At 33.7% G+C, this 27,933-nt stretch overlaps 1 protein-coding gene across 11 annotated transcripts in view; it reads right to left on the reverse strand.

Annotated features, from left to right (window-relative positions):
• Positions 1-27,933, reverse strand: part of LOC143253048 (uncharacterized) — an 87,343-nt gene that overhangs the window by 35,841 nt on the left and 23,569 nt on the right. For 4 of the 11 annotated variants that reach the window (XM_076506161.1, XM_076506164.1, XM_076506163.1 and 1 more), the window contains exons 4-7: positions 23,911-23,970; positions 14,345-14,400; positions 8,495-8,599; positions 6,721-6,934 (exon numbers count right to left, since the gene is read on the reverse strand). In XM_076506161.1, the coding sequence (XP_076362276.1) occupies positions 6,721-6,934; positions 8,495-8,599; positions 14,345-14,400; positions 23,911-23,970 (435 nt within the window). Of the gene's footprint in view, positions 1-6,720; positions 6,935-8,494; positions 8,600-14,344; positions 14,401-16,273; positions 16,359-23,910; positions 23,971-27,933 lie in introns of those variants that run through there. The other 7 variants (XM_076506167.1, XM_076506166.1, XM_076506165.1 and 4 more) reach the window with 5 other exon arrangements.

The raw sequence follows: 27,933 nt of genomic DNA on the forward strand, positions 1-27,933 counted from the left end.
GTAATTTTTGCCAATCATCCCTTAAGAAAAAATTATCTATTCCTTTATTTTCAAACACTTTCCCTTGTTTTAATAAAGGCCTTGGAATTTGTTTGAAAGCTAATGGTATTACATCAAGTGGTATGATTATTTACTAATGAAACAGCTATAAAAGTTTATATATTATTGGATACTATAGGTAGAGCAGCAATTAGACTATCATGTAATAATAAATATATTGGAATATTTGTTTTATAGTTTCAGCATTTAAAGTTCCTTTATTTGTAAACTGTGAATGTATTTATGCATTTGAAAGCTACAGAAATTTCCTTCAATGAGTTATAGTCAGACAATTTGGGATAAGGTGAGTTTACATTTTAAAGATGAGTTGAATGAGTTCAAAGAAAACTTTATTTCAAGTTTAGCATAGTTACAAATGTAGTATTTGAAGAAGGTAATATGATCACCAAGTTAAAGTTGTTCAACTAGACACAGGAAGATATATAAATGGCATAAAACAAAATCACACAAATGGAGATCTATTAAGATTTAATAAAGGTATACTGTTGATATTTGTTTCTTTTTTAAAAAGGTGGTTTTTACTTTCCAATAGATACAATATATTAATAATATACTATTCTTTTATTGAGATGTACTGTTTGTAAACATAAGTTTTTTTATTATTACATTCATATAAATGAAATCTTATATTCACTATTCATTATTATGTTTATGTCTATTGTACTTGAACAAAGTATAATTGTGATTTTTTTAAAATAAAAGCAATATTAACCTTATTATTGAATGGTAGTACTAAAGTTAATTATATATCCACCATTTTATTTACAGTAGATAACACAAGGATTACTATATATTTAAATAAGAAACATAATAGTGACTATGCAGTGGTTATGTTTATCTCACATTAGTGATTAATCTACCCAGTGATATGTTTTGCAAAATAAATCTGCAAAAATAAAATAGTATCTGAATATTTGTGAAAATAACAGGTACAATTTTTTTTTTAACTTGTATAGACATGTCAGTATGAGGTGTTCACTTACTAATCAAGTAATCAGTTAACACTCCTACGAAATGACGTTTCTAGTCCTGATTTCTCCAAGCCCGTTCCCCTGGCTGTGGTTTCGCTAGATAGTAGATAGGGACAGTGGGAATCTCGTTAATCCATTCATTAATGGATTTAAATGGCAATTTCATTTAAATACAAAATTATTAGCCTAATATTAATAACCTTTCAAGTTGCTCTGGGGCCTATTAGGCCCCACTTTTCGTAGGAGTGTTAATGAGTTTGTTGATTCTGCTACTTGCTCACCTCAAATAAGTATGTGTTAATATATTTATTATAATAAAAAGGTTTACTCTTTTAATGAAAATTGGAAACTACTCACTTGTATGACTAGATAAAAGGATCTTAGCACAACGTGGTGAAGTCATCCAAGCCATTGAAGAACTCTGTTCTAGTAATTAGTCTAATTTTAGGGTTTATTTACAGAAATATTACAAGTCAAAAGATATAGTTATATTTCTATGCAATTTACTAGTTTGGCCTCACTAGAACACTGCATACAGTTTTGGTCTTCACATCTAAAAAAAGATACTAACTTACTAAAAAGAATTATTGGAAGAATAGGAAGGTTATTTTATATGGATAACCTAAGACCTTTAAACTTACTGAAAAGAAGTGATCATATTTAAGTTAATCACCCTGTTAGAAAAATACAACAGTCTTAACTGTATCCTAACCTATATTTTCCAAACATTATTGTGTCTTCTCATCCTATTTTCAAAATATAGCACAAAGAAATAACAGTTAAGACTGTTGTATTAACTTAAAATCTATTCATATGAGGTGAATGTTAGCCAGCTTACTGCAGCTATTCTAAATGCACACAGAAGTTAACAGCTAGCATTTGAGTATTTTTCTTTAATGTTAGTTTCATTAACAGTATTGATTATAATGCTTAATATATTTTGCTTTATTTTAATTTTTTATTATTGTATTTTTCTTTTAAAGATTGTTTTCATCTTTAGCTTAATATGTAGATTTAGGACTAACCTTAATCTCCTAAGCTGTCTGGACCTAATGATTTAAGACCAACAAACACTGTTAACATCTAGTAAAGGTGCCCAACTAATGAAACATGCATTCAATTTTTTTGAATAATATTTAAGAAAGGTGTATTTAATTAGCTTTATTCATTAACAGATCGATTTTTAGTTTTTTCTCTAGGAAGGTAGCTTGCTCTAATTGAAAACTAATATTAATAACACAACATACTGCATAGTTGTTTGCAATTTTGAACTGACAGACCTGAGTTAACAGCACCCACCACTATATAAGAATGCTGAGACTTCAACATCACTCTAATAATACAACCACAATCCTTAAATCCAGAGAATTCCTTTTTTTGTAGTGGGATGTGAATTATCAACCTTTGGATTTACAGTATGAACGCACTCAACCCTGCTTATACAACTGACTGCCCACTCAGTAGCTACTGGAGTACTCACCAATCTTTTCAGAAAATGTTAATAACATCAAAGATTAAAAATAGTAAAAATCTAGTACCTTTAATTTTACTGTGTATACAGGGTTCAGAATCTAAGATCAGCTCTGACAAACATATCTTTGCAATTTATTTTTCTTTACCTTTAAAGAGCTTTAAATTTATACATGAATCATCCACCTGGGGATAGAACAGAATATCACTCAAAATCTACTGGTCAGAGGTATCAGATCAAATTTTGATGGCCTTTGTGTTGGAAGTAACATGATCTTAAGGTCCCATACATAAAGGATCACATTTTTTTTCTTTTTCCCTATCTAGTGCTGATAGCAGTGGGTTACAGACGATGTCAGAATCAAGTTCTGCAAGAGCAGTGAAAGAGGGCCAGTTTGTGTGATCCAGTCTTCACCAGGGCACATGGGTCAGGTGACATCGACCACAGCCAGTCTCTCTCAAAATTATAGGTAAATGATCTCTGCCTTGTGGATTATTGTAAACCCTCCATGAAAAATGGAATAATAGTGAAGGAGAGCAAATTAAAGAGATCAATAGCAATAAATGACAGACTAGATGGATGACAAAAGTAGAAGAACCAGTATTGAAAAGAGGAAGGTTGTGATCAGAGAGCATATGCTCTACAGAGTAACCCCTCCTATCAATATCAGCACTTCCCTAGAGAAGATGATGCCATTAAAGTCCTCATGATTAAAAAAGAAGACAGCAACTGTTCAATAAGAGCATCTAGCTCCAGATGACAGGTAGAGAGAACAAACAGTGATGGCATGACCCAAGGAAACACGGATGGCTGATGAACCAACAGTGCCATCCTCTATCACACAGCCTGTCATTTCTGTACAAAGAAAGCTGCCAAAAGACAATTGTATTGGTATGTTTCACATGTTTCCTGTTAGGAAAAACATATAGGATGGAAGGAAAAAATCAGTGTTTTGATGTCATCCAAATTAAAACGTAAACCTTGAAAGTTCCGTTGTATTGAGGTGGCCATTTTTACTTATGTATTGATGAATTGGGTGGAGAATCCTTCTGCTTATGACCATGTCTTTTTTCTTTAATGTCCTTATTCCAGGAAGGTCTATTGACCTCCATGGATCCTGCCCTGGGTCGACTGTGCAGATCTTTGCTGTTGGAAGAGGATTCCAGTGACTGAGGATATCAACAAATGATTGGTTTGTATCTTGGGGTGGGAGAAAAAGATGTATCAAAGGAAAAGTGTATCTTGGGATTAATTGGAATGTATGCAAGGGAAAGAGATTCATCAACTTTTTAACCATGAAGGTCAAAAGATTTTTATTTGTTTTGAGAACAATTATTTTGAAGGCAGAGAGATCTGTATGCACTTCCACTGTAGTAGTGGAATGAAATGCAGCAGCATATGTCTGAAATGAAGTGGTGGACAACAACTTTCGAGCCTCAGGATAAGTAATGTCATGAATCTTATTCAAATGCTGCACCTCTTTATATTCCAACCATTTAAAGCATGAACTAAAGTAGGATGGGTGAGAGCCACTGCAGTTGATGCAATGAGGGTCTGTTTCACACTCATAGGCATCTTAGTCCTTGCCACTGCAAGGAGCACATGTTAAGGAACCACAATATGACATCTTTGAGTGACCAAACCACTGACACTGGAAACATTGGAGAGGGTTTGGAATGTATGGCTGTATCCTGTAATTAAGATAACCTGCCTTGATGGTGGCAAGTGGACATCATGATGTAAATGTCAGAATGAAAATATTGGTCGGCATCGTAATTCCATCTTTGCGAGTGGAGATACGTCTCACTGCAAAAACTCCTTGGATGGAGAAACTGGCAAGAATCTCCGATGTGGGGATGTTCTTCAAATCCCTCTCAGCAATAACTCCTCATGATGAATTCAAAGTAGCATGAGGTGTAACCTCAATAGGTATATCCTTAATTGCCTTTGAACACATGAGGAGATCACTGTGTTGAGATGGGGATGTTTCCACCAGATCAAAGCTTTTTTACTGACTTTGGAGAGCCACAAGTCCTTCTAGTCTCTTCTGAATGAAAAAGGGAAATATTTGCCCTAAAGGTTTGTCTGAAAGAGAATGTAGATAAGAAAATGAGGTACAGGTGTTACAGAGATTGAAGATTGCTGCTCAGAATTTTCAAGACGTGGTCATTTACCTGTGGACTGTTTTATCACTATTTAAGTTTTTATTTGGGGAATCAATAACAAAAAAAGGAAATTTTGGTGCCCACTGACTGCACCCACCATGGAGCCCTCGAAGGGAGCACTACCATGTCAATGGACACTGCAGTAATACCAGGGTTTGTGAGCACTATACCCAAACACCAGCATTAGATACAATGTCTACAACACTTACTGAGAACATCCAACACTGGTACTTGGTTGACCCTAGCTCAAGTGGACCAGCCGATTGGCCCAAGGGGGACCACCCGTCTACAGGAATTCAAGGCCAAAGTTATGTGTTAGGGTTGGACCCCTCAACCACAAGGATCTTCTCCTACCCTTCACGGGTTGCCACGCATGGCAAACACAAGAGTACAAATTCTATCTATTCTCTCATGTAATTAAATAGTAAATCTCCTAGCATTAACCATAAATATCAGATGAAGAAAGAAAATTAAACAGTCCCCCACCTTTCTACAAACAAGGGAGTAATCAAGTCAACTTGCACATAGGAAAGTCCCAAAATGTCAGAAACCCAAGTGACAAATTGAACAAAAGGAGTTGGCAGTGTTTGATCCAAACTGGATGTGTGAGAAGCTGACTTGAGAAAAAAGGGCATCTCAAAACTGAGTCAAATTCTTCTCAGATCAACAAAAAAAAAAAAAAGCAACTTCAAAAGCTCTAGGAGAAAATACTCAGGGCTAAACAGATGTCTCCATCTCCAAATGGATCAAGTGCTTTACAACAAAGGAGGAATATGGAAGGTTGGAATAGAGGAATTCATTACTTCAAATATCACATCTAATTTATATTTTTAAAGGAAATTATATGGAAATCCATACAGCATTGCAAACAGCACACTCCATTACAAAATGCTGTGCAACACTTTGTCAAAGAAAAACGTGACGAACATTTTGTCACAACAAAGTGATTATCTGAGTGAAGTGCTTATATATATACAATATGAGGATAGTCTGCAACTGTATTTCAATAATAATTTTCTATAAAGACAATAGAATCCTTAGCACCTTGTTGATTCCTTACTTTAAAGTTGCATTTTGTAGAATAATGAAAATGTTTGATGAAGAAGAAAGTTATTAATAGTGCCACTGATGTAAGTGGAGAGATATTTGTAAATTAGATAATGCCAAAGGCATTTAAGTGGAGTACAAAGACTGAAGCATGCAAGATTAATATTTATATTGGCATATCCAATGTAGAAGAATAGCTACAGGTTCAGTAGATTGTATATATGGTTTGGAACTACAAAACACTAAATATCCTTACCAACCATGCAAAATTTGAATTATGTCAGTGATTATCATGTCAAAATCTACCCTAAATCATGATTATCTGCTGTGGGGTTATTTATGTGTGTAAAATTCATTAAAATTGATTGAAAAGTGGATACATCTATATTTCTGTAAATCAGTTTGCACATACTTTTGTTTATATTAACACCCACACACCCACACATATGGTAGCAAAAATTAAAAATGTTTTTCCACTCAAAGGTAGAGATGTTTCAGTTATGAGCTCCACAACTAGATGAAGCTAAATTATGTTACCTTGTCAACAATTATGTTCATAGCATCAATTTATGTGGAAACACTAAGGTATTTTGGTAATATTTATTTAATGCATCGGTATTTTGAGACACTGCATAACAATAAATTTATATACGGGATAAATTTATATTAACTGTTCATGTTAGTTGAAAAAAAACTTCTTCCAGTCTCCAGTATTACAGGAAATGAGTGTTTGTCAAGAGAGTATGGGTTTATTACACTAACAAAGAGTATTTGTGCAAAGCCCAGAAGACAACAACACATACAGACATTTTATTTTCTGTATTTTGACAAAAAACTGTCTAAATTTTTTCTAACTGATAAAAAAGTTTGTCCAAGAAGAAACTTGACTCCAAAGTAAAAGGAATTCCACCAAAGGAAAAAATATAATAAATAATTTAGTTATAATAAATAAATATTTCATCACTTGTGAAAATGTCAAAAAAGTACTCAAACTTTTGTTGCTCACCTTCATATTCAAAGCTTGATAAAGCTTTATAAATATGTATTCATAGCCAAACTGAGCAGAGCACCTGAAGTAAATAATACGATTTGTATCATTGTTTAACCACCATTGCACTAAGCTCTTTACAGCTTCAAAACTTTCATCACGGCTTGGGATATACATAGCTTCTGGAAAACAGAATGTTGTGTCCACGTAAATACTCTGAATATCTTTGACTCTGAAAAATAAAAATTACTTCTAAAAGTTTTTTACAGACAGTCTGTGAAAAAATGTTTTCAAAAATGAAAAAAATCTAAATCTTATACATTAATATATCAGATGATAATATGAGTGACAAAACTACAAAATTGATAATATATATAAAAAGTACGAAAAGAACTGATACTAAACTATTATATATACATAAAACAATAGTGGCTTCATGTTTCCAATTACAACTACTGATCATAATAGTTTAACTGTATATTTCACAAATTAATACCCCTATTTAGACACTGCTACAAGTGCTTTTTGATAAATGCTGTGTTGGACAAGTTATTTCTAAAATTGTAAGCCTTTAAAAATATTTTAGAACACTTGTGTCAGAGCTTAGCAGTAAAAACATGATGCTAAACAACTTTTAAATTCAGTAGTTTAACCATGCCATTAACTCTTTCTCGATGGGCTGTATATAACATACACAAGTCAAGCACTTATACCATAACTTCTGATGCAGTATGTGTAACTTCACAAAATTTGGTAGACTTTTAGTAAAGACTGCAAGTTTTTTTGTACATAAAAATAGCTGATCTTTTAATAAAGTATTTTTGCTAAAGATTTGTTTGTGAAAAAGGAACCTGTTTCATTACTAGATCAAGTGTGAAGTGTTTTTCATGTTATGATCAAAACACTATTTTTCATCCCAAAAATATCAAATATTATTTGTATAATCTCTAAAATTTCATAAATATGTTTGTTTTTAGTAAGACTTTATAATTTGTCAGAAATTTTCTCTACCATAACTATGTGGAGTCTTGTTTGATATTCTAGCTTCTCAATCACCATAATTTGAGTTCCTAATTAATTTAAAACTATAGACTTTGTATTTCAATATCACAAAAAACTAACTTAAATGAGTGCTCCATATAACATACTATATGGCTTATAAAAATTTATATTTAATTGTGTTCTTTTAATATTCACTTTTAAAGAAATTAACTAATATATAATACTACAATTGATTTATAATATACAACTTGATAGCTTGATACCAAACATACTGATGTAAATTCATAAAATAGTAACTCAATCAAATTGTGAATGTGAGTAAACAAATGCAACTAAAATGGTCTTTCACCTATGACTCATCACATTAGGATTAAGATACATTCATGAAATTATATAACTGATATAAAATAACTTGTTTTGATTTGGTTGTTTGGCATTTTTTGGTGCAAATAAACTAGTCTATCTAAACTATTTTGAAAAATGAAAATATGCAAGAGTTGATTTGGAAAATATATTAATAATTCTTTTAAAATTTATCAATCTGATTGTAATTAACAAATTATTTTATACAACTGATAAAGATTTAAATATGTTGAATTATTTTCTTGTTAGATCTATTGATTAAATTATAACATTAACTATTTTCTTATCTTAAAATCATGAACACTTTGTGATGCTTGTTTTTGCAAAAGCTGTTTCATACAACCCAGTATACTATTGAATAAAGATTTGTGATAAAAACTACTTAATTTTAACAATACCACACGATCCAAGGAAAATTAAAACTTACTGGCTGAAGGAATGATACAATGCAGAATATCGAGCAGCATCTCCAACACCCCAACGAAAATCCCCAGTGTATAACACTGTGCCATTCATACCTTCAAGAAAAATCCTACAAGAAAGAGGAAATTATTTCAAAGATAATATTTTTTCTTCAAAATTATCATACATGTGACACAAGTGACATAGTTTGTCTTTAAAATATTTATTACAAATGAAGAGAACACAGAACAGTTCATAACAATGAAAGCATTTTATTGTTTTGACTGAAACTTACAAAACAATTTAGTTCTACCAAGGATTTTAATCTATTGAGTTATAGCATTCTTGACATCACTATAGAACATAATTAATAATTAGATCAATAAATGAAATTTTAAAGGATAAAAATTATGCCAAACTTAGAATTTCAAAAGTGTTTTATCTTTTGTTACTGTTTAATTTGTATTTCTTGTTTACTTCATCAATCTGTCATTCTTATGAAAAAAAAAAATTTCATCCAGCTCTTTTCCATTTCATTATACTGTATGTCTTTTTTTTTTCTTATACTTCATTATCAAACTTATATGCAAATTGTATTTGATATGCAATTGATGTATAGTCCCACTTATATTTCATTTCATAAGTCTGTTTAGAATGATGACATATATGATAAAATATTTTTTCAATTCAAAAGCTATGATCCAGCCTCATTGTTGACCAGTGAATAATTTATACTGTTTCACAATATTGTTAAAGTGTCAAATAACCTTAGGGTATGCAGTACCTGCAGAGCACAGTTGTAATGTGTTCCAAAAAGAATAACTGCATTGCACTGTTACCAATACACTTGAATAACACACAACACTACTTGAGTGTCAGTGCTACATTCCCCCACCATCAGGTTTCTGTAATAAATAAATAAACTATCATCTGTTCTTTATATAAATGAATTTATAACTTTTTGTGAATCATTTCACAGAATATTTTTTTGTGTGTGTGTGTGTGTGTGTGTGTGTCTGCACAATATCCAGGCTTATATTCCAAGTTTCCTGATAAATGAGATAATTATCATCGGTAACAGACAATTTGAGTGGTTTCGTTATTTAGAGAAACATGAATACCAACCATACAATAACAAAATAGCCAAATCTCATGCAAACAAAATTTCTGTAAGAGAATATTCCTCATACTTCAAAATTTGTCAGATTTCAGGTGTTATATGCGAATGCATGGTCTTGGTACATAGATGAATTATGGAATTTCAATATAAATAGCTACATACATGAGAATAGCAAGGAAAATGTTTTATTTCAATTTTTACTTTTGAGAAAACACTAAGTTATGTGAAGCAGTTTTGTTGTGTAGAAAAATGAGAACTCTGTGTATGTGACCTTCATTTCAATCATGCTTTGAAAGTATACATCCAGAATACCACTAGATATTTTATGCACAAATGTCATCATTGCTGTAGAGTCAACATAATACAATATGCCAATAAAAGAATAAGAAAATGTTAAAGTACTCGGAGAACACAGTATTGTTTCTCATGTGACGAGTTCTTCTATTTTCTATATACAAAGAAAGCATGTTTATTTCAAAGCGTACGATATGAATGTTATTTTCTATTTTCCCTTAATACCTCAAGTATTGGTATAATCATATCCATACGATAATATACCAACCCTAGTAACGAGCATTCAAGGTAGAATGTTTTCAGCTTAGGAATTATGTTTTCCACAAAATTCACCATCTTTTGTACTATAATCTGAATACTGTCACTCTATGATGTCTTTACTGCTGTCAAATAAAATTTTTGTGAAGTTTCTTTTTGTAGTCAATTTGATTGTTCTGTGGATACCTGCATCTGTTCAACTTTTTCTTCTTTTAATTCTGCAATTAAATCTGGTTCTTTCTTCAGCTTATTGACATACTAAACTGGACACAAACTGTTTTATATTTTATTTTCAAATGTTTTCCCTTCTGGAGCTAAAAGACATTTGCACTTTTCTCTGCTAATTTTGTGATGCATCAGATATATATTTTTAAAAGAATATTTGAGCTTTTGAGCTTAAAGGATTTCTGTGCCCTAGGTAGCAGGACAAACCAGCTTTTTGAATAAGAAACTGTCTGCTACCAGTGTCATGAAAGAAAGGGATCTTGATGTAATAGTTAATCAGTCTTTAAAACTATCCAAGCAGTATGCTGTTGCTAGTGATAGGATAAATAGGATTTTAGGTTGCATCTACAGAAATACTGAATACAAGCCTAAATACATGCCACTGGTTAAGTCTTGGGCTCCTTAGCTTAGGAAAGACATTGAATTGTTGGAAAGTGTTTAGAGAAGGGTTACTAGAATGGTTCCTGGGATGGAGGGGTTGTCATATGAGGAGAAGCTAAGATCTCTCAAACTGGTTTTCATGAAAAAAGGTTAGGGGGGATTTGATTAGATTGTTTAAGATTGTTTTCATTCTTAACACTGAAAATATTAGGATTAGAACCACAAGTATAAATTTTGGCAGTGGAGGAGTCATCTTCACCTAAAACAATTATTTTTCTTAGAGTGGTTGGCCTTTGGAATGAATTGCATTAAGATGTTGGAGATGTAGTAGATGTAAGTTATTTTATAAAAAAGCTTAATATGTATATGAATGATAAGGAGTGACTTTAAGCCATTCTTTTTTGCATGTGTGTAAGTTAATTTAGTTTAGAGTTTGAAATGGCCAAAATGAACCAATAGGTCCCATGCTGTCCTAAAACATTTGTTTCCATGATTCAGTAAATTTGTCTGTTACTTTCAATTATGTAATTTACTTCTGCCATATGATAAACAATCATATGGAATTAACAAGCAAGTGGAATTTCTGCTAGACAATGGTTAATTGTGAAGTTATGCAAACTAGTAAATCTTGGTTACACTAAACATGAAATTTGAAGCTACAGAAAAATTTTTTTTTTTTTTCATAAAATGTATTGGACTTTCTATTATTCTTTGTACTGGATAAATGAAATTAACTTGACCAACATTTGAAACCATTACAATACTCGCATCATAAATAGACAAATTTGGACATAGAAATCCAAACAATTTCAAGATGATGACACATGCTTGAAATGAGATTAAAAATCTTATGGAAATGACAAAACAGTGAAATGACAAGAAAGAGAAAATTTAGACAAGAACAAAAGAACAGGACTTTAAGAGAGGATTTACAAAAAGAGGTTTACAGAAATAAAATAATTCTGATCAAGAAAAGATCAAGTAAGCCACAAGAAATGTACCAAATGACACCAACATAAAGAAGGAAGTATAAAGCAAAGGTAATGAGACTTAAACAACATCACTGCTCTAAACAAACTGAAATCTGTCCCTGCAAATCTACAGAAGGATTGCAAGGTTCTAAATGTTATGCAAATGAAATATGAAAAGTACTTTTTTACTTAAAATTAAAATCATCTTGCACTCAAGCTATTGTAAAAATAAGACCACAAATAACTACTATAGATAAATGATATTTGTATTAGAAAGCTATAATTAGAACAATGCCATCCTTTGTGCACAAAATACTTAAACTTGATCAAAATCTCATGAGGTTTTGTAAGGAATGAATTGGCATTACAATATTTTATTTGTATAAATGTCCTTCTCTAGTTGAGTAGATGGTAATCTCATCTGCATTGTTAAAGGAGTTAAACAGAGGAAATTCTTAGATTACTTCAGCTGCACCAATAACTCAAGTGAAAGGGTACAACAGGACAGTTCAACAACATTGCCCAAATTAGAAGTAAACAGATTATAATGCAAAGACACCATATGAGGCATAGCAGACACTGTTTGAAATCATTTCCAAAACTTACAAATGCAAAAAATGAATTGCAAGCTGTTAATCTTACTGCTTATTTAACCCTCTAACTATGAGTAGGTCAAAGTACACATTATGACTTTTAGAAACTTTAATTCAAAAATTAAACTATTTTCTAATAAATTTATATGGATAAACTTGACATCAAAACATAATTAATAAATCAAATTACAATATAAGATTTAACTTCTTAATTTTGAAAGGAAATAATTTTAAAAAATCCTCAATCTCCTCTAGTTAAGAACTGTGACATTTGTTCTCTGGTTCTTCTCCTTTCTATAATTTATTTACCCACTTTCTCTGAAATAGGAAGTTTGAGGTAAATTAATCATTCTTGTTATAAAACAAATATTACCAAGGCAAAGTCTAAATTTTGTATCCTTCAATCTCATTCATTTATGGAGTTATAAAACAGAAAATCAGACACTTGCCAAACCCACCTATCACAATCTCTTTCACTAATTGCCAATGGTTCTAAGATTTTATACTACACTATTTATAACCAATAGAAAGTTAATGTTTTAATTTATCAAATGACATATTACATTTCATTAATTTCAGCCTACAGTAATGCTTATTTTATCTACAGTTTGATAATTTCTCTCCCTGTAATCAGATTGAGAAGTCCTGGAAATTATTTTATGGTCCTTATGCCATTGTTAGAAAGCCAGTTAAATTATGATAATTATAGGATTTTGTCTGTTTTATGTGTATTATCATTCTGGGTTCTAAAATCATGGTGTAAGGAAAAACTTCCAAAAGAAAGCTGCCCAAGCATGTAAAAAATGTGGAAAAAACACATTGTGAAAAGTGTGAATATTGGCCCACAAAATATCCAGCACTAAATAAAGGAAAGGGCCAACAAAAGACAAATGTGTTGAATCTGTTGAGATGTAACTCAGAAGATGTACTTGTAAAGACTAAAATATGCAAAATGGATGTTTAGGAATTTATCTTCAAGGAAATAGGGACAATCAAAGGAAACTGAAGGATGCAAAAACAAACAAAACAACAACAACAACAACATAAAACCCAGTAAAGGTGATCACCACAAACTGAGGTAAAGTGGGTCACATAACACTTCCAGGCCTAACAAGCCCCAACAAATTATAAGGTTGCAACTGAATGCTGAGGTGAGAAACATATGGCAAAAGAATTGCAGAGATGGATGCATCCCTTTCCTAGCTTCCACAAACTTACAAAGGACTTATCAAGATATAGTAGTACCCAAGGGGAGAGTGTGCATTTTCTTATAGCAAAGCCACATCATGCTATCTGCTGAGCCTACTGAGGGGAATTGATCCTGATTTTAGCATTGTAAATCTGTAGACTTACCGCTGTACCAGCAGGGGGCTTCAAGGGGAGAAAGAAAGTCAGAGAAACATGGCAAAAACTCCAACTTATGATATCAACATGTCAGTAGACAAAAAAGTATACTTCTAACATGAAGTAGAAAACCCAGGCGAGCAAACAAACAAGGAGGTTACAAGGTATATCTATCCTGCCACTTAATAAAACAGTAAATCTACCAGCCTGAACCAAAAAAAAACATGAGGAAGAGAAACTAAATAGTTCCCCACCCCTCTATCAACAATCTTACAAGTTCAAAGGATAAATAGAAAAAAAAGCATTAAAACTCAAATTGGACTTGCAAGAAGCCACCATAGTAAAGAAAAGTGTCAGAAAACAGAATCCAAATTCTCACCATGATCAACAAAAAAAGCAATTTCAGAAGCCCTAGGAAAAAGAATCCCAGGTCAAATGAATGTCTCCATCTCACTTCTAATTCAGTTTTTATATATATTTTTTGAAATTGTAATTATACTGAAATCCACAAAACAGCAAAAAAATTACAACCTATAACAAGATAGTAACACTTCATCAGAGAAAATCAACACACATACACACACACAAATTAAAGAACTGTTCCTAGACCATGTCTTGCAGATTTAATGCAGTATCATCCACAGTAGACTAATGACTTACATTGTGCCTGTATACATAAGTAAACTTACATGACTGATCCTGGACAATGTCCTGCAGGAAGAAATGTGACAACAACCTTTGAGTCCTAGTAAGATAATCAAAAATATACATTAATATTTGTCCTAGCCTTTTTAAAATTGTATACACCAAATGCAAACTCTATTTCAAAATGTTTACAGCCTGTAAAGGTTATGTGTACTGATGAAAAACATTACTTTGGCCTGCAATTTCAGTATTTAGTACCATCTCTCTATTAAAAAAAAAAGTTTCATTAGCAGGCTAAGAGCCAAAAGAAAGAGACCAAATGTAAGTACTTCAATTTTTTGTGAATATTTTTACTTACTTTAGAAAAGTAACCACAAAGTAAAAATCAGAAAGTTAAAAGAAGGTGTACATGCAAGTGTCTTATGAATTACATAATTCATTTACATAACTGGAGCTAGTGGTTGTTGCACAATTTACAGTTGAGCTTTTCTATGCAGCATTTTTACAAAAACATGGTTCTACAAGCAATAAATCAAAAATAAACCTCCAGTCGTTCTAGAAAGAAAAAAAGAGGTAACAGATTTATTTCATATTTTTTGTGCTGGTTACAAGATTATTGAAATGGATAGATTCAGTAAAGTATAAGTTTAGTGAAGATAACCAAATATAAGGTTGCAATAAAACCTTTTTATATTAATTTAGGAGGTCCTAAAGAATATGCAAATGAAATCTGATAATTCTAAAACTAAAAAGTACTTTCAATCTAAAACTCAGGGTATTAAAAATTTAGCTCCACAAATTCATACAAAAATCTTTAGTAAAAATATTTAATTTTAAAAATCTGATTTTCAATGCAAAAAGAGGTTGTAATATTTAATAAAAGCTAAAAGTGAGAAAAGTTGAGTGAAGATACAATCACTACCACCTCCAATGAAAAATAAAAACAAAAATTATCTTTACTTTCACAGTTACCTAGAGGAATAATAACGATATGGCAAGACTGAACTGAAATTGAGTACCAACTTGTTGCCAGATGTAAAGGGCTGTTCAATGTAAGTGGTATTATCAATTTATTGTGTGTTTGTAATTCACTGATATTGAAACTATCAAACATTGTGTTTAGAATCCACTGATGTTGAGGCTATGAAAATTCCTAGAAAGCCAAAGTGGTAGATGTACAAATAGTTGAGACCTGATGAGTGAAAAGAGAGAGCAAAGTCATATGAAAGTAAAGTTCAGTCACAGAAAAGTAAGAAAATGTAAACCTAACTGTTGTGGTAGTGAATGGTCTAATGATGATGTGTTAAGAGTGAGATTAACAGTTTGAAAGAGATGAGAAGAATACTTTGTCTCACCAAAGGATGGTGTTCTGAACTAACTGAACCCACCTGTGTGGACTTTGATGAAAAGCATACAATTATTGTACATTTAATAAGATAATTATTGGAACTATAAAAAGTACAGGATACAAGTGTTGTAACTCACATGACAGTATAAGTGAATTACACATGGATACTACTGTGGTAAAAATAGAGAAAAATAATTTACCTTTTCAATCATATTCTAAAGTTACTGAACTGGTCTAAGTGGACTTTTGACAAGAAAAAGAGAATGTATAGTGTTTATGATACAACTATGTGTGCTGTTTGTTTATTTTCAAATTTATCACCAACAAATCACATACACCTAAAGTATAAGAATCCCTAGCCCAAAACACCCATATATTTACATTAATATATATATTGACATTAATATATGAGCTCGTCAATTGACAAGGGTACAAATAATTTGTTTTCACTTAGTTTGGAAAGATTTCAACGTGTATGCATAACAAGTTGGTGACAGCAACTTATCTATACTAGGTAGCAGCATAAATTGTTAATCAATTTGCACATAGATACAACTTGTAATCTGTGAATCACCACATATGACAAATAATTACTAAACAATATATCACAAAAACAAATGCTTACTCTGAACACAAATGTATGCCAGAAATGGGAAGGGCAGTTTCAAAATGTGTAGCTTATGCAAGATTTTGCAAAAATAAAATGACTCATAGAGATTATAGAACTCAAGAAATTCACTTGGTTGGTTGGTTTGGTGTTTTATGGCATAAAGCTGCTAGGTTATCTGTGCCAAACATCTGGTGAAAAGTTAAAATCAAATTTAATAAAATTCATAAAAGGAAATTAAGATAAAACAAAACAAAGTTTAAAAAAACAACATAAATAGCGTTAAAACAAAAGTTTACATACAGTCTACAGCAGTAACAGAAAAACTACAGTAATACAAGTTGTAAAGGACTTTCTGTAACATAATTGTAATTATCATAACTTGCTAGAAAGATTAACAGGTAAGTTCAAAAACCAACGTCAGTCACCTGAAGTTTGCCTTTCCAGTTCTGGTTTCGAGTTATTTGATGTTACAGCCATTTTCTTATTTCAAATTGAACTAGATCGACTTTGATTATTAAAAGGGAATCACATTAAAAAAGGTCTAATGTATAAATTAAAAAACTTAAATAGCACTAAAAAGATTAATGGCTTTTAAACAACTGAAAACATTTCCAAGGTGGACAGTGTAACCATCACCAACATAACTAATGTTATGGATAAACTTAGGGACAGAACATGTTTAAAATGGTGCTGTCATTGAGAGTCATAATGACAGCAAGACAGTAAACTGTGGCTTATTGTGACCTGAGTGTTATACAGACAACACATTGGTGCATCAGTCCCAGAAAAAAGAAAATGATTAGTTAAAAAACTGTAACCAATAAATAGTCTAGTTCAGGGGTCACCAAACTTTTTTCACAGGGGGCCAGATTACTTGGGGAATGAGAAGCGCAGGCTGCATAATCATTATGTTCAATATTTGTGAGCTAGAAGGAAAGCTCTCTGTAAAAAACTTAACACTAAGTTTAGGATGCCACATTAGCCATGTGGAGTAGCATGCAATACACACATATAATAAAAAACAAACAGAAATACAACCAACATTTGTATTTACCACAAGATTATCAGACAAGGTGACATTTGCAAAAACAATTGTCACATCACACATAGTGAGTACATATCTGAATTTCACTAAGCCACAAAAACGTTAGTGAGATTTATGAAATTGGCATTTGGCTTTCAAAATATCTTCAATGTTTGGTTTTGAATTGCTGCATCCAATCATTAGAATTGCTTTCAAATGTTCATCAGTCAACCTTGATCTATGCACCGACTTCACATACTTCATTTTTGAAAATGCTTGTTCACAGACATAAATTGTACCGAACTCTGATGCCATACCAGATGTGAACTGCTTCAGCTTTGGAAAATCATCTTCAGGTATGCAGCTGTAAAATTCAATAAGTTGCCCCTCTCTGTGTTTTGCTTTCAACAAGTCATTTCCTTGCAAATCGATGACCTCCAGCTGAAGTTCCACTGGCACGTCATCAATGACACCATCAAAACGATTCTGAAAAAGGAGAATGTCACTTTTGATTCTGTCGAGATCCGAAAATCTCTCTAAAAATGCTTATTGAAATCATCAACAATCTTTTTCTGAAACTCCAGGTTGACATCTTCTGTGATTCCAGCATAAGACTCATTGAAACACTGAGAATGAGAGAGAATTCCTCCTTCCAAATGTGCTTCAAACAATGACAGCTTTCTCCAAAATCCTTTAATGATTCTATAGAGATCATAGACAAGGTTATTCTTCCCCTAAAGTTTCAAGTTCAATTCATTCATGTAGGATGTGATGTCAACCAAAAATGACAACTTTGACAACCAGGTTGGATCCGACAGAAGTGGATCAGCTCTATATTTCTCTATAAGAAATATATCTATTTCTCTTCTCAGCTTATAAAAACGAGACAAGACTTTACCAAAGCTGAGCCACCTCACCGCCGTGTGATAAGGCAAGTCACAGAAATCCGATTCAATTTCTTCAAGAAATGCCTTGAACTGGCAATGATTAAGTGCATGACCCCAAATGAAGTTCACTGCAGAAACGATTGGTTTCAGTACGCAAGAAATATCTAAGTCTTTTCCACAGAGTGCTTGCTGATGTATGATGCAGTGTATGAACAGAGTACTTGGGAGTTGAAGATCTTCCAACTGTTTCCTGATAAGCCCCACCAGACCCTTCTTTACTCCAGCCATGTTTTCTCCTCCATCAACTTAGCTTCTATGTGATCCAGAGCAAGAAAAATGGCATACAGTTCAGCAGCAAACACAGAAGCTATAGAGAGGATTCTGCTTGCAACCACTGAACAACAACAAACCATGGCAGAGCCCAGAGAGTCACCTTATTTTGAACCATCTGTATAAATAGGAATGGAAGAATGGTTCAAAAGATGTTCAGCAAATAACAAACAGTATTTCCAATCACCACGATTATCCAAGGATAGACCCACATCAACTGTGCCTGAACACAAACGCCAAAAGGAACAATGGCAAATCGTCTGTTCTGAAAAGGTATGGCCCACCAAAGAAGAAAAACACAACCCCAGGTGGTATGTTTTGGTAATGATTGAAGTTTCGATGCATATTGTAAAGACAGTTGCAAATGATGGAGGTGCAAAGAAGATTCATAAGACTCTATGTATAAGCTCTGAAAACCCCAGTGCAGAGCCATAATCCTTGATAATGAATGGGGTCCAGCATCTTTAAGGCCAAGGTCCTCGCAGAGCCATAGACCAGTGATTCATATTTGCGTTTTGATTGAATATGAGCACAATGTATCTTTAGCAGAGAACAATGATCCACCCTCCCAGGTGGTGAAAGAGAGGACATGGAGGATATTCAGTGCTCTTGTATATTTGACCCATAGCTGTTTGATGTATGGTATAAAGGTTAGCTTTCAGTCAAAGATAAGCCCCAAGAACTTTGGCTCAGAGACCACAGGCAGCACAACTTCACCAATACGTAGTTCAGGATCAGGGTGAATATCCCTTTGGCAGCAAAAGTGCGGTTTTAGAGAGAGAGAAGTTAAAGCCGCTTGCTGTGATCCACTTCAGTAAACAACTGAGAGCAGTCTGTTGCTGCAGCTCCATATACCTCATGAAATGTGAAAGTCATTGACATAGATCCCATTTGCAGCCATGAGAGGGAGTTGTTCAGTGATGGCATCAATCTTTATACTGAAAAGTGTGACACTCAAAACACAGCTCTTAGGGACTCCACATTTCTGTAGAAAAGAACGGGAAACTGTTGAACCCACATGAACTTGGAGTCTCCTGTCAATTATAAACATTTTTAATAAAAATGGGCAAATGGCCATGTAACCGATATATATGAAGATCTCACAAAATGCCATACCTCTATGTTGTAACATAAGCCTTCTCAATGTTAAAGAATATTGAAACAATATATTGTCATTTGAAAAAGTTTTGATTGAGCCAAGTAGTCCATTTTTGAGCCTTCCCTGGTGCCAGGCATCAGGAAAACATTCTCCTGCCAGATCTGGTTACAAACAATCAGAAGAAAAGCAAGAGAAACGTGACAGGCAGGATTTCACTGCAGACAAGGTTATTGTGGAAAATATGTCGAGATTTTAGGAATACATTGAGCAGCTGCTTGTATAATACAGTCAGTTACTGCTGCCACACAGTCGTCTACTGATGGCTTACAAACGATGGTAGGATCAAGTTCTGAGAGAGCAGTGAAATTGGGCCAGTCTGCCTGATTCAGCTTTCACCAGGGCACACAGGTTGGGTGGCATAGACTACAGCCACTCTCTCTCAAAATTATAGGAAAATGATCAGTGCTTCGTGGATTATTGTCAACCCTCCATGTAAAATGGGAGAATAATGAAGGGGAGAAAACTGAGAGATTCAATAGCAGTAAAGGAATGACTAAGTGCATGAAAATAAGTTGAAGAACCAGTATTGAAAAGAGAAAGGTTGTGATCAGAGAGCATACACTCTACTGAGCGACCCCTCCTATCAATAACAGCACTTTCCCAGAGGGGATGATGTCCATTAAAGTCCCCCAGGATTAAAAAGAGAGACGGCAACTGTTCAATGAGAACATCAAGGTCTGATTGATCATATGTCTCTCCAGGTGACAGGTAGAGAAAACAAACATTGATGGTATGACCCAAGGAAACATGGATGGCTACAGCTTCCAAGGGTGTGTTCAGTGACAAAGATAGAGTGGGCACATGCTAATCAATCAACAGTGTTAACCTCCATGTACTGGTCCATCACACAGCCTGTCATTTCTGTACAAAGAAAACTGCTGAAAGGTGACTGTATTGGAGGGTTTCAGAAATGTTTCCTGTAAGGAAAGACATAAGGGTGGTAGGATGCAATCAGTGTTTTGATGTCATCCAAATTAGAACATAAACCTCGACAGTTCCATTGTATTAGGGTGGCAATTTTTATTTACATGCAGGTGAATTGGGTGGAGAAACCTGTTTATGACCACGTCTTTTTTCTTTACTGTCCTTATTCAAGGGAGGTCTATCGACCTCCACGGATCCTTCCCTAGGTCGACTGGGCAGGTCATTGTTGTTGGAAGGGGATTCCAGTGACTGAAAGGGAAATAAAATGATTGTTTTGTATCTTGAGGTAAGAGAAGAAGATGTACCCAAGAAAATACCTGTATCTGGAACAAAATTAAGTGTATCGTGGGATTTCCTGCAATGTATGTTAGGGACAGAGATGGGTGTTGAAGTTGATTCATTAATTTTTTAACAATGGAGGTCAAGAGACTTCATTTGGTTTGAGAACAATTCTTTTGGAGGCACAAAGAGATCCATCTGCTCTCCCACTGTAGTTATGGAATGAAGTGCAGCAGCATACGTCTGAGATGAAGTGGTGTACAGCACCTTTCGAGCCTAAGGATAAGTAATGTTACGAATCATTTCCAAACTCTGCACCTCATTTTCTTCCAACTATTTAGGGCAAGAAGGAAAGTTTCACATTCCCAGGCATTGTGGTCTTTGCCACCGCAACAAGCACGTTAAGGAACCATGACATGACATCTTCAAGTAGCCGAACCACTGACACTGGAAACTTCAGAGAGGGTTTGGAACGTATGGCCATATCCTGCAATTAAGATAACCTGCCTTGATGGTGGCAGGTGGACATCATGATATAAATGTCAGAATGAAGACACTGGTCGGCATCATAATTCCATCTTTGTGAGTGTGTTTTCTTATAGCAAAGCCACATTGGGCTATCTGCTGAGCCCACCGAGGGAAATTTGAACCCCTGATTTTAGCATTGCAAATCTGTAGACTTACCGCTGTACTAGCAGGAGACCCATCTTTACGAGAGGAGATACATCTTGCTGCAGAAACTGCTTGGGTTGAGAAACTGGCAAGAATCTCCAACTCTGGGATGTTCTTCAAATCCCTCTTAACAATAACTCCTCATGATGAATTCAAAGTCGCATGAAGTGTAACCTCAATAGGTATATCCCCAAATGCCTTTGAATGCAAGAGTTCACTGTGATAAGATGTGGATGTTTCCACCAACATGTCACCAGATTGAAGCATCTTTACTGACTTTGGAGGAGAGCCAGCAAGCACCTCTAGTCCCTTCTGAATGAAAAATAGAGATATTTGCCCTAAAGGTTTGTCTGAAAGAGAATGTAGATTACAAAATGAGGTACAACAGGTGTTAGAGATGTTGAAGATTGCTGCTCAGAATCTTCAAGATGTGGTCATTTACCTGTGGACTGTTTTTTCACTATTTAAGTTATTATTTGAGGAATCCATAATAAAAAAGGAAATTTTGGTGCCCACTGACCCCACCCACAATGGAGCCCTAGGAGGGGATGCATTACAATGTCAAAGAAGGACACTGCAGCAATGCCAGGGTTTCGCGAGAACTATACCCAAACACCAGCATCAGGTACAATGTCCACAACACCTGTTGAGAACATCCAATCCTAGTACTTGTTTGACCCGAGCTCAAGTGAACCAACCAATTGACCCAAGGGGGGCTACCCGTCTACAGGAATTCAAGGCCAAAGTGGTGTGTTAGGGTTGGATCCCTCAACCACCAGAATCCTTTCCTCTCTTCACAGGTAGCCATGCATGGCAAACACGTGGGTGGATGTTTATATCCCAGAGGAGATAAACTGAAAGATCAGAACATTCCCTGGGAGGTCCCCTCACCATGTTCAGGAATCCACACCGAGGGGCAAGAAATTCAGAAGAAGAAATTAGTTATTCAAGTTAATGTAATATAACATTAGTGTACATATGACAGGATGGATAGCAGTCTCAAAACTATGTATGTTGTAATGGATTTAGTGTTACACATTTATTTTAATATGCATGTTTGTTTCAGTTTAACATAAATTTAAAAATACCTCACATATATTGTTAAATGTGTACTGTTAAAGTCCCACCTGTTTTCTAAATTTGTAGATTTTTGAACATAAGAATCAACCAAGTATGGTGCATGTAAAATGCTAGTGATTGCCAGTATTATTGCCAGCTGAATATTTAAGAATATTGCCTAATGAATATAAAAGGTAGCCACTGCAATATGCAGGGAAACAATTTTAATATTGGAGGTTTGTCACAGTCAGTGTACTATAAACCTCAGAAGCTATAATTGTGATAAATGCTTATTAATTGGAAAACTGACCAGGAATGTGTGTAGATATTGAACATTACACACAGTTTCACTTCAGTGACTTAAATTCACAAGTTAGTATTTCAATGAGGACATTGTATATCCTTGTAAGTAAAAAAACAGCTTGTAAGTGGCATGAGGCCAGCCAAAAATAGAGACCTAGCTTACTTAAGCAAAGTATAACAATATCAACTCTGAGTTAATTCGCTCTTCATGCACCATCAATAAATTATTTAGATCCAAACCAGATAGAAGACTCAGTATAGTTTGTATGTTTGTAAAACCTTCACATATAAAACTGTATTGTAGTTTGTATATTAAAATGTATTTGCATTAAGAAAGAAAATTGTGTCAATGTTGTTGTCAAATATCGTAAATATGATACACATCGATATTCAATTAACTTCTGAATTAAAATTAAAATTTCCAGCTATTTGAACTTGTAAGATGTAACATACATAACATAATAAAGACTTATTACAACAGATAAATTATAGTACATTACAATGTATATATAATAAAAATGGAAGAATTCATCTATCAGCATTCTTAAAACTATGTTAAATTTTCAAAATAGATAATAATACTGTCTTGTTGTTTAGAACATAGTAATCCTGAAGTGTAAATGTCCTACAAACACTCTTTTGTAGACTTTTAGTAAAAACTTTCACCTCAGTAAATACACTAAAATCCTTTAAAACAGTTATAAAATAACTATTTTTTGCTTTTAAAAATGCAAAGTTATACATGCACAAATACATTCAAAAATCATGTAATTTGTTGAACACTTCAATAAAAACATTTGTCATGTCACAAGCAGAAATTTCTTTCATAGAAAGTTTTGTTTGAATGTTTTAATAAACACTCCACACTAATTTCAATAGATAAGTGAAATAAGGAAAGAAATATTTTTGAACACTGAGTAAAAAAATGCTTTTATTAAGACTATGAAACTTAATATATTTCTACTGCTTTTGATAGTAGATATTTTTCTGAGATGAAAATAGAGGAAATCCTTACCATATCTCCATTTCCATTAGGTACTTCAATAACTGTTGACTGATCAACTGGCAGAATATCCTAAATATATTAAACGTATATAAGATTAGAGAAACAGATACTAGTATACAGTTATATAATGTTATAAAACATAATTACTAAAAACACTACATGCTCTTTAACTATTATCACCCAATAAAACTCAAAGTAATATTGAAATACTTCTAAGTTTTTTCAGGATTTTGTTAACTAATTGCAAGACAGTACCTCTAACATGCCATAATTCTTAACTTGCTCATTAGTACCTTGAGTTGCTAACAGATAATAATGAAGCATGAATATGAAAAGTAACACAAACATACAAATATTCAATGAGATGACTGTAAAGAAATGAGAGTGAAAGTGGCAAGCTAAAAATAATGAGAAATTAAAAGCAAGTCATCAGATAAGTAACAAAACAATGGAAATACACAGAAAAGTAGCAACCAATTGCTACTTAATGTCTTCAATATATCTAATATGATGTAATGATACAATTAAAACATCAAAACATAGAGAATTAACATCCTTTAACAATGTCTGAGTCAGGTTTTACATAATGGTGCTTAGTGTTTCAGAATAATTGCAAAAGACCTCAGCTGTTCACCAAGTACTGTTACATTAAAAAAGGCAGGAGACAGAAGAAATATTTCACTGAAAGGTATGTTGCCGTTGGGGTAATCTGACGATAAAAAAACCCTTATTATACAAAGAAAATAGATTTTGCAAAATAGCATACCATGCTTTGTGGAACAATGGCACAAGAAGTGTTGAACTAACAATTTTAAATTTAAACTGTCTGGTGTTCAGTATTTACATACTGAGATATGTTAATGGTTGCATAGTTTATGGCACAATAAGTTTTATAATATAGTAAAGTGGAAGAGTGATTTGGTTGAGGTACAGCAAATACAGCAGTTTCTGTAAGATTTTCCACCTTTTGCAACCTATTTGAAATTACTAACTCAGACTCGATTGTTACAGAAAATTCCTTTGTAATATGATAGCACTTTGCATGATAGTCTTCTCCAGAAGAATATTCTTGAAATATGCAAATATAATGGTGGAATATATCTTCCCATGAAAGCAACACATTCTTGCACAAGTTTTTTTTTTTTTTGGAACCTTTCTTTCAAGCCCTAACCTTGGCTCAAATGATAAACTTAGTTCACAACCGAGTTGAAACATTAGTGCAGCTCAGCCAATATCAAGCCTCAGTGACTTAACTGGTTATCAATGCTAATAAGTTAATAAGTGCTAATCAAGCACTTATCCATCTAAACTCAGCATCAGTTGTTGCACCACCTGTTCTTAAATCCATGAATTTCAAATAGTTAGGAGACTAATATTGGTAGCAATACATTTTCCATGTTGTTTCATCCAGCACCAGACTGAGATATCATCTCATGTGAATTTTTTCAAGGCACTGTGAGGGAGTCACCTGGAAAATTTTCCAAAACCTGGATGATTTGACATGGAATGACCCAAGAAAGTCAAAATGTTGTTCTCTGTTTTATTCTGACTACTCACTGATATCTTAGTGCGAGTTATAACACTATGCAGTGCTAGAAATTGGAAAATACCAAACTGAGCTATAATCTATGAAGATGCAAGCAGCTCCAAATGTCACCATGTCTAAATTTACCCTCATTACCTCCCTTCCTTTTACAGGTTCACAGCCACTTACAAATTAAAAACTCCTCTCTTCTATGATTTCTAGAAGTCAGCATTACTAAAAAAGGTAAGCACTTTTCTACTATAAGGTTCGATTCATAGTACAGAGTGGACAAATTGCAAATTTCTAATAATAGAACAGTCCAGAACAAAGTATGGAGTGGAAAATGGAGGGTTTATTTTTTTTTTTTCATAGCATGTGATCTTCTAGGTGGTTGGCTATTGAAAGGCATGGGTGTGTTTTTATATTTGTGTTTTCTTATAGCAAAACCACATTGGGCTAATTGCTCAGTCCACTGGAAAGGCACGGGAGTAAAAAAATGTGCACATCTTCGCTGATAATAAAATAAATGTGCTGTAATGTTAATTTTATCAACCATCTAAGCAAAATGGTTAGTTATGAACTGGTAACCTCCCAATTTCCTTTACATTTAATTGAAAAGCTTCTATTTTGAATTCTGAATAGGCCAGAGACTATATGTTGCCTTATGACATAACTCTAGACAGGCCACAGAGTGCTACAATTAGAAAGACTAGTCTGCATTTGCTTGACCCTAAACGACCAACTTGAGCAATAGCCACTTGCATATTCACCAGGAAAGCAAGGTAGTCAAGATTTTTCTCAAATAAATGATACTGGCAAATTTTCCTGCATTTTTGGACAAAATGTTATAATCATACAGTCCTGGATAAGTACTGTAAACAGGGTGGAAAAAACTTGGAAATAAGTAATCATACATGAACAATTATTCAGAATTGTTTAGTACCTCTGTTTATCATGAAAGTGCTTTTACAACAATTTTAACAGTTTTCTCCCCAACTTCTTCAAACATAACCTAATTATATCACTGTTAAAAATAATTTTTCTATCTTTGCCCAAATTATTCAATTTTACATAGAGAAATTATATTGCTGGCCAAACACCTGTTAAATAATGGCTATTCAACTGACTGTTTTTGCAAATATTATATGCCATTTCCTAAATAAAGCATTCTAAACATCAGTCAATGTGCACACCACTCCAAATGTATACTTATTATTTCCCTTCTTTTTACGAGTTCATAGTCCTACAAATTAAAAACAACTCTTCTCTACTATAAAAATTGTACACTCAGACTAATATACAGATCTAGCATCTGCATTAAACACATTTAAATTTAAAAATCAATTACTTACATTTTGATGTTTGTGGCTCATGCATAAGAATAAGTTAGGACACCCTATGAAAGCCTGTGTATTTTTGTAACATTTTTGGATATATAGATATTTAATCTCAATTTCAACAATACTGAGAGATTATATGAATATAACTAAACAATTATAACTGAAGAAAAGACGTTTCAAGATCTTTTGCAAATGTAATTCTACAAAAATGCATATTCTAACTGAAGAAAAAGTTAGGACACCCTATCCCCTAATAGCTAGTGTTACTCCCTTTGGCTGAAATAATTGCAGTGAGATGTTTCTTGTAGCAATCTACCTGTCTCTGACATCAGTCTGAAGAAAGTTTGCCCCACTACTCAATGCAGACTTCTTTCAGCTGTGAGATGTTTGAGGGGTTTCTTGCATGTACAGCACGTTTCAAGTCACCCCACAGCATCTCAATGGGATTAAGATCTAGGCTTTGACTCAACCATTCCAGGACTCTCCATTTCTTAGTTTTCAGCCAGTCCTTGGTAGATTTACTGGTATGTTTTGGGTCATTGTCGTGTTCCAGGGTCCAGTTCTGCTTCAGCTTTAATTTTCTTACAGATGGTCTCACATGATCCTCAAGCACCCTCTGATACACAGTAGAATTCATGGTGGATTCCATGATTGTGAGCTGTCCAGGTCCTGCTGCAGTAAAGCAGCCCCAAACCATAACAATTCCACCTGCATGCTTCACAGTTGGTATGAGGTTCTTTTCCTGGAATGCTGTATTTGGTTTACGCCAAACATGTCCTCTGTTCTGGTGTCCAAATAATTCAATTTTGGACTCATCTGTCCAAAGAATATTATTCCACAAGTCTTGGTCTTTGTCTACATTCTCTCTGGCAAACTTCAGTCTGGCCTTGATGTTTCTCTTAGAGAGCAAAGGTTTCCTCCTTGCACACCTTCCATGCAAGTTAAACTTGTGCAGTCTCTTTCTGATTGTAGAGGCATGCACTTTCACATCAACAGTAGCCAGAGCCTGCTCTAGGTCCCATAATGACATGTTAGGGTGTATGGATACCTCTTTTAGCATCTTGCGGTCTGCTTTCGGGGTGATCTTGCTTGGACGACCATACCTGGGCATATTGGCAGTTGTTTTGAAAGCCCTCCACTTATTGACTATTTTCCGTGGAATGGCTG

This window comes from Tachypleus tridentatus, chromosome 6 (genome assembly GCF_004210375.1).
Source record: "Tachypleus tridentatus isolate NWPU-2018 chromosome 6, ASM421037v1, whole genome shotgun sequence".
Classification (NCBI taxonomy): Eukaryota; Metazoa; Arthropoda; class Merostomata; order Xiphosura; family Limulidae; genus Tachypleus; species Tachypleus tridentatus.